Source organism: Gobio gobio (assembly GCF_949357685.1).
Source record: "Gobio gobio genome assembly, chromosome: 15".
Lineage (NCBI taxonomy): Eukaryota > Metazoa > Chordata > Actinopteri > Cypriniformes > Gobionidae > Gobio > Gobio gobio.
Window position 1 is genome coordinate 48,266,460 of NC_137108.1, and position 7,635 is coordinate 48,274,094.

At 39.0% G+C, this 7,635-nt stretch overlaps 1 protein-coding gene across 1 annotated transcript; it reads left to right on the top strand.

Annotated features, from left to right (window-relative positions):
* Nucleotides 1-3,415: 3,415 nt before the first annotated feature.
* Nucleotides 3,416-7,426, top strand: LOC307138902 (leukocyte elastase inhibitor-like). Its single transcript, XM_079837595.1, has 8 exons — nucleotides 3,416-3,504; nucleotides 3,684-3,860; nucleotides 4,804-4,884; nucleotides 5,240-5,380; nucleotides 5,467-5,584; nucleotides 5,784-5,926; nucleotides 6,013-6,180; nucleotides 6,259-7,426. Exons 2-8 carry the CDS (start codon nucleotides 3,693-3,695, stop codon nucleotides 6,658-6,660), a joined length of 1,221 nt encoding a protein of 406 aa, XP_079693721.1. The 5' UTR covers nucleotides 3,416-3,504; nucleotides 3,684-3,692; the 3' UTR covers nucleotides 6,661-7,426.
* The last annotated feature ends 209 nt before the right edge of the window (nucleotides 7,427-7,635 follow it).

Consider the following 7,635-nt stretch of genomic DNA (forward strand, 5'->3'; position numbering starts at 1 on the left):
CATTTCACCAATCTCGTTTCTGGGGGTTTACGTTCAGAAAAATCATGATGAATCACTATGAAAAATATGTTAAGTCTTAGGCCTAACGTACCTCAGCTGCGTTTTCTTTCAGCTCGAGACCGTCGAGAGTCGGCAGGCTTGGCTCACTGCCTCACGCACAAGTGGTGACAGAAAAAAAAGTGATCATATTATGTGACATATCTGCACCAAAAGAGATCACATACACAATTCCAATTTCATTTTTATTTAACAATGCTATCCTTCTATAAACTAATGACGTTATCAAATGTTGCCAGACTAGAAAATATATCTAAATCATGCAGAAATATATATTTGTGGTAATAAAATTATAAAATGCACACACAGCATGAGACGAGTTTACTAGGAAGTGTGCTGCTCATTACTCTTTTCTCTCTCAGTGCACTCTTAAAGTTGAACAAACAGGTGACTTTACAAGAGTAAACTTTGGAAATAAATTATGTTACCTTTCTGAAGTAAAAATTCAGATGAAAGTGGGAAATCTCGTAGCTTTCCTTGGCTGAAAAAAAATCTTCTAGAAATTGCTGTATTGTGATCATAGACCGTAAAAAAATATGGACGACGCGACTTCATTGACTTCCGCTGACCAAAGTTGAAGCTTTCATAGGCCCGCTCACGCCGCTGACATCTTGGGACCGAGTCTGCGCAGTAGCGATCTCGGGACCGGAGTTGCGCAGTAGAGAACAGGAAGTAGAGGCGCGATTATCAAAAGCCCGCCCACACTCTCGCAGATGCAGAACAATTAATTATGTTGGTGTGAAATAAACAGTTATGGAAATGTAGAAATTAAAGCTAAAGCTCCAATCTCCTCCCAAAAATCCAGAAAAAAGTCTGTTAGTGCCTCAGTGACAAGTTCACTCAGAGAAGCCGTCAATCTCAGCTGTCAATCATGACGTCACACCCCCCGTTTTTATAGCATCAAATAACTCACTAAAACTAAACTTATTTAAAAAACGAACACTTGAAATGAAATTATTGTAATAAAAACTGCCTAAAATGACAGAAACCATCATTAGGAAACAATTATTTGAAGTGTAATTAAATTGTTTAGTGTGTCTCGCGCCCATTCTAATACATGGAGAGGTGGGGTTTAGGAGCTATACTGGGACCGGCCACCGGGGGGCGATCGAGGCGCGAAAGCTTCCATTTCTGACAGGAGTGCTCCAGGCTTGATTGTGATTCACAGGGAAAAAAAATTACTGTGGAATTTACCCGCCGTTGAAAAAAGACCATGATGCTTTGCAGATCTACAGCAACATGCTGTATACAGGTTCTACAGTAAGTATTTGCTCATTTTACAGTAATAATGCTGTGAAAACTACAGAAATTTGTTACAGTGAACGTCTCGGCTCTTTTTGGGAGTGTGTAGCAACGGCAAACGGATTGGTAAAAAAAAGAATATATGCCGGATGGCGCAGCTGGAAGGCAGGGCTGAAGGCGGAGAATCTGACGTCCTCAGGCTGCAGAGTTTCGCTGGGTGCGTGTCGACGGCAGGCTTCAATCCAGAGCTCAGCGAGGTGAGTCGCTGAAGAAGAAATAATCTGATGAACCTGGCTAGACAGGGTCTTTTATACCCCTGGCCATGCAAATTCTGCTGCCCCCTGAGGCGGGAATATTAGAGGGACCTGATTGGTCCTTCCTACCCAGCTGTCTCGCCATAGGTTCCTGCAGTTGCAGCGGCACAGCCAATCAGCACGCAGCTGCTTCCTGCTGAGAGCCGTGCAGCTGCACAGCGTTTTACATGGTAATTTTTTGGATAAAAATTTGCTTCAAATTCTCAAGGAAAGGAAATCCCCCTAGCGTTTAGCAAACGCAATACGAGAGTACTCTCGAAAGGGAATTACAGAAAAGCAAATGGATCGCTGCAATTCACAGAAACAACTGGACTCCAAAGGCAGTGAAACGTGGATTTGCAGTTATCATTTTGAGTCAATACGTTGAATTCTGGGGTAAAATTATACCCTATTGTATTAAACATAATACAGTAATAACACTGCAATATTGTGTGAATAAAATGTTGTGTATAAAATTATTAAATCATGTGAAAATTATAAAATATATACAAAACATATTGATGTGCAATATTGTGAACGCAATTGAACTTCATACAAGTTGAACATGAGGACGTGATTCCATCAGAGATCTCTACAACCTGTCAACTGCAGAAACCCAACTCAGATGTTCCCTCCAGTGTACCAGAGTGTGTGGATTTACCCTTATTAGCTGATAATTCTGATTATGTTCAAGATGGACACATTTCTCCCATAGTTCTCCTCTGAGAAACCTAGCGATCAGGTGTTTTCAATCTCATCTGAAATGAGCAGTGTTGGGGTAACGTATTACAAGTAACATGCATTACGCAATCAGATTACTTTTTGATGTAAGGAGTAAAGTTTTTGATTTATTTACAGTCAAAAAAAGTTACTGCAGATGAAGTGTTTTCATAAACAACAGTCACAGTATTAGTATGAATTGTAGCTGAAATATAGCTAGCGATGCATGATGTCCACTACAGATGATTCATCAGAATTTTTCTCCCAATCTAAAATCAATACTTGGAAAATGTAACTGATATGACTGATTAGATATTGCTTGATGCTACAAAAATGTTTTACCTGCAAGAGTCTCCTAGGATAGAAGGAATGGATATTGCAGAGCAACTTGGCATTTCTGACTGGCCATTGTCCATCTTGGTTTGGAGGGGAAAAATGGACATACAACAGTTTGCCACTTGGTGGCAGTGTATAGGATGATGCACAAGGGTCCACTGTAGAGGTTGATGTGCAACTGTGCCATCAAAACCCATGCATATGCAAGAAAATGATTTTTGAATAGCTGTCCACTTTAGTGACCTCTATACATGAAAGGGTTAATAAACACTGACAAAACCTATACAAGATTTAGAGCTGGATAATATGACGACAGATATAACAATGATATAAGTGATCACCAGGATTTCGACCTACCTACTGTATATTGTATTTTTTCATTTATTCAAGCATTCACAGGCAAATTTCCTTTTATTTATTTCCCTGGCGTCAAAATCAGGCACATATATATATATATGTATATATATACACACACACACACACACACACACACACACACACACACATAATTCCTGGCTGAATGTCAATATCTATGGATAACTGGATCTTTGGTAAGTTGTAAGGAATTCTAGTCCAACTTTTAGTTTAAACTAATAATTGTTTGTTTGTTTGTTTGTTTGCTTGTTTGTTTGTTTGTTTTATTTGTGTTTCCGCAGTTTCACCTATTAAATCCAGCCATGCAGCAGCTCTTTTGCCACTCAGGCTGAGTAACCCGAGACGTTTTACAGTAGGGATGGATTTGGTCTGGAGGATGGGCTCTTCAGGGCGAGGCAACATTTATAAGAATAACAGTCAGCAGATCATTCGTCACCTCAGACACACAGGGAAACTTCATCATTCCTGCTGAATACTCGAGGTAATGCTTTTATTTAACTTCTCTGTTTGTTAGAAGTACCTTCATACAATGTATTGAGTAAAGCTGCTGTTCTGGATTTTTTCATTGATTGACTGTTTCTTTGACAAGCATGTGATGTTGTTTACATAGGAAGTGTGCTGATCATATCTCTCTCTCTCTCTCTCTCTGTCTCTCTCTAGCTTGTGAAAATGGAGCATTTGTCTGCAGCAAACACACATTTCTCCCTCAACCTGTTCGAGAAGATCAGCGGAGAAAACGCATCAGGAAATGTGTTCTACTCTCCTGTCAGCATCTCCTCGGCTTTGGCCATGGTGTCGCTCGGTGCGAGAGGAAACACAGCAGATCAGATGATTAAGGTGCTTTCCTGTAGCTCAAACAGTAGAGCATGGCACTAGCAACGCCAAGGTCATGGGTTTGATTCCCAGGGAAAGCAAGAACTGACAAAATGTTTGCCTTGAATGCAATGTAAGTCGCTTTGGATAAAAGCGTCTGCCAAATGCATAAATGTAAATGTAAGGTGATCTTTCACAATCTGCATTTATTTTTAAAAGAGGGTGAAGGGAAAGTAAACTGAGACAGAGGGACCAGGAAGTGACTCAAGCCTTTGCACAACAAGCACATGTGTTCAAAATTTTAAAGGGGTCATGAACTGCATTATTTCCTGGGGTGCACTTATAATGTTAGTATGATTTTTACATAAAAACGGTCATAATTTAGAAATAAAAGGCATTTTTCTTCTTCTTCATCATCTTGTTAATGGACGCTCACTCCTTAGGAGTATTACCGCCACCCACTGTATCACTTACATGGGTGATGCATCTGTATTTATTTACTTTATTTTCTTGTATATGATGTAATGCCCCACCCTCTCTCTCTCTGCTGGCATGCATTCCACTCTGGACGCTCAACTTCAGGATGGGCAGAAGCATCACGATCCCCATACATTATATCCTATGCTCTAATCCTGTATTCTTTAAAAAGGTTAAAACAGCCCTGTATGTCTGAGAATCTCTCAAACTCTTTCCCAAGAGGTCCGTGACATTTACTGGTCTATCCTTTCCTATATTATTAAAAAGGGGCGTGTCTGCTGTGAGACTTCAGTGTAAACGCCCACTATTTTGAGAATTTTGAGTTCCAGGCATATAAACAAAAAAAAAAACAAAAAAACTACAAAGAATGTGTTAGACATCATCAGTTCTTCATTGTCATTTTAAACTATTCTAATGCATATTTGAGTAGTGCATTCACAATATACGTTGAAGTTATCTTTATTAATTCTCCCATAATAATGCTGTGCAGGTCCTGGGCTTTAACGATCCTCCACCTACACAAGCAATGATGCAGCAAACCCAGAATCCTCCGACACCTGCGGACCTCAAGGTATCGTATGAACATCAAACACTGACCCAGTTCACTGCTAACATTCTGTCAAGGTTCTCTCAAAGTTATGTATTATTTATACATTATGGAACTTTTTTCTTAAATGTTTTAGTTCTTCTAACATTTTCTAAATGATACTACTTGTTTCAGAATGTTCAGAGAACATTTTGAAATATGTTTAAAAAACTATATGTTTTGAGCATTCAGAGAACATGCAGAAATAATTTTCATAATTTAATGAGAATGTTCTTGAAACATATTTTTGTTAGTTGGGAACCTCATGACTTTATGGTTGCATGGACAGCTGTGTCCTTTGCGTTCGTCTGATTAAATCTGATATTGTTAATCCAAACAGAAAAGTCCTGAGGAAAAAACTGAGGACAAAATTCATTCCAGCTTCAAGAAGTTTATGAGTGAGCTGAACAAACCAGGAGTCCCGTATGTGTTGAGTCTTGCCAACCGCCTCTACGCAGAGCAATCCTACCAGTTTGTTGAGGTAAGACTCGGTTTATTCACTGGAGGTTCTGGAAATGTTCTCAGCTCTAATATCATTTGCACCTCAATCGGTTTGCTATGTTACAGAAATTCCTAAATGACGCAAAAATATACTATGAAGCCGGACTGGAGATGGTGGACTTCATGAACAAATCAGAGGCTGCTCGTGTCAACATCAACCAATGGGTGGAGAAAAAAACACAAGGTCAAAACTTATTCTCAATTTAAAACTTACTCTACACTCTTACAAAAATTACAAAAATAAAAGTTATTTCATGTTTTTACAGCACTTTAGGTCCAGCAAAATTGTCTTTTCAAGGGCCATGTTTGGCTTCATGGGTTCTTGAGTTGAGCTATATAGTAAAAATATCAAACCAATCAGTTCAAATCCATTTGTATTTTAGAGAAGATCAAGGACCTGCTGCCACCAGGAGTCATTGATAAGTGGACGAGACTGGTCTTGGTGAACGCCATCTACTTCAAGGGAAACTGGGAGAAGAAATTCCCAAAGGAAGCCACCAGTGATGAGCAGTTTAAGCTGAACAAGGTGAGATTTCATGCTTTTTAAAAACATTTTTAGAAGTCATGATGGAATCTGAGGGGTTATAATGTGTCTCTGTTGATGTTTGGCAGAATCAAACTAAACCAGTGAAGATGATGCATCAAAATGAGCAGTTTCCTCTGGCCTTCATCCCAGAGATGAACAGTCGGGTTCTGGAGCTGCCGTATGACGGGAAGAATCTCAGTATGTTGATCATCCTTCCTAACGAGATGGAAGACGACACCACTGGCCTTCAGAAGGTGATTTGAATGCTTGATTAGCCAGATGTTTTAATTTTGACTGAACTATTCATCTGACATGTCTCTCTTATTATCCAGCTTGAAAAGGCACTGACCTACGAGAAGCTCATGGAGTGGACCAAACCAGAAGTCATGTATGAACCAGAGGTTGAAGTGTCTCTGCCCAGATTCAAGATGGAGGAAAAATACGACATGAATAAGATTCTGATCAGCATGGGAATGGAGGATGTTTTTGACGAGGTAAAGGTGAACCTTTCAGGCATGACCTCCAACAAAGACCTGGTGGTGTCGAAGGTGATTCATAAAGCCTTTGTTGAAGTCAACGAGGAAGGAACCGAAGCGGCTGCAGCCACCGCCGGCATGACGCTTATGTGTCATTGCGACCCACAGGTCTTTAATGCAGACCATCCTTTCCTTTTCTTCATCCGACACAATCCAACCAAGAGCATTTTGTTTTACGGACGCTTCTGCTCTCCATGAGTGAGTCTTGCTGAGACCCTTCCAGCTAGTTTAGGTTGTGATCGGTAAAATGAGTTGCAACTCTACCGGTCATCTTTTGGTTTAATAGGGTAGTAAAGGCGAGTCTAAAATGTGTTTCTATTCTAAACACATTATAATTGTTAGAAATGTATTGCTGAAACACGTTACAAAGACTGTGAACTGTGTTGTACTAAAACGGTGGCTCGATGACGCACTGGAGCCACTGAGCCTGGCCCATCCCCTAACATTATAACTAACCTTAGAGTACATTCGCAAAATGTACAAAATTATGAAAACTTAATATATAATAGTATTCAATGATACTAAAATATGAATGCTTTTAATTGAAACAACATTGTAAAGATTTAAAGTATTATAATTTCTATAAATAGTTCAGCAATCAGTCTAAACCTTAACACATTTATATTAGAAATAAAATAAAAATATGTTTACATTCAAAGTAAGGGACATTTTTCTCTCGTTATATGCAAATGCTGGATAAGTGTAAACGTGTTTATGATTGAAGAAATGAAATGCATTGCAGTTGTCCCGAGTCTCATTCAGGTTGTGGTTTTGGACGGGTCCAGGGGTTTTGCTTTTGCTACTGTATAATCAAATCCACCAGTTTACATCAACATTTGTGTTGTTTCCTGCACTACAAGAGGCTCTATTATACAAGTCAAATTATGCATGTATTCACTGTAACAGTATCTTCAACATACATGAAATAAATATTTACTATTATCCAATAAAACCTGTTCTGTTTGAGTTTTTAGTACTGTAAGTTTATAGAAAGCACTGTTACAAATAAACTGTGGTCAAACTCTGGTGCCTGAAAAGGTTTTTGGGGAAACACAAAAAGAGAGGAAATGAAATGAAAGTCACATCAAGGTGCTTATCCATATATAAATCAATCAATTACATTTTTTTCGGCTAAAAATTAAATAGGCAATTTTCAGAGAGGCTAGCAATAGC

What these genes read in the sequence shown, in the direction of transcription:
- LOC307138902 (XM_079837595.1), top strand. Translation starts at nt 3,693, where the DNA reads ATGGAGCATTTGTCTGCAGCAAACACACATTTCTCCCTCAACCTGTTC. An exon ending in AATCCTACCAGTTTGTTGAG is followed by an intron (nt 5,381 to 5,466) that starts GTAAGACTCGGT and finishes GCTATGTTACAG; the next exon opens with AAATTCCTAAATGACGCAAA. An exon ending in AGCAGTTTAAGCTGAACAAG is followed by an intron (nt 5,927 to 6,012) that starts GTGAGATTTCAT and finishes GATGTTTGGCAG; the next exon opens with AATCAAACTAAACCAGTGAA.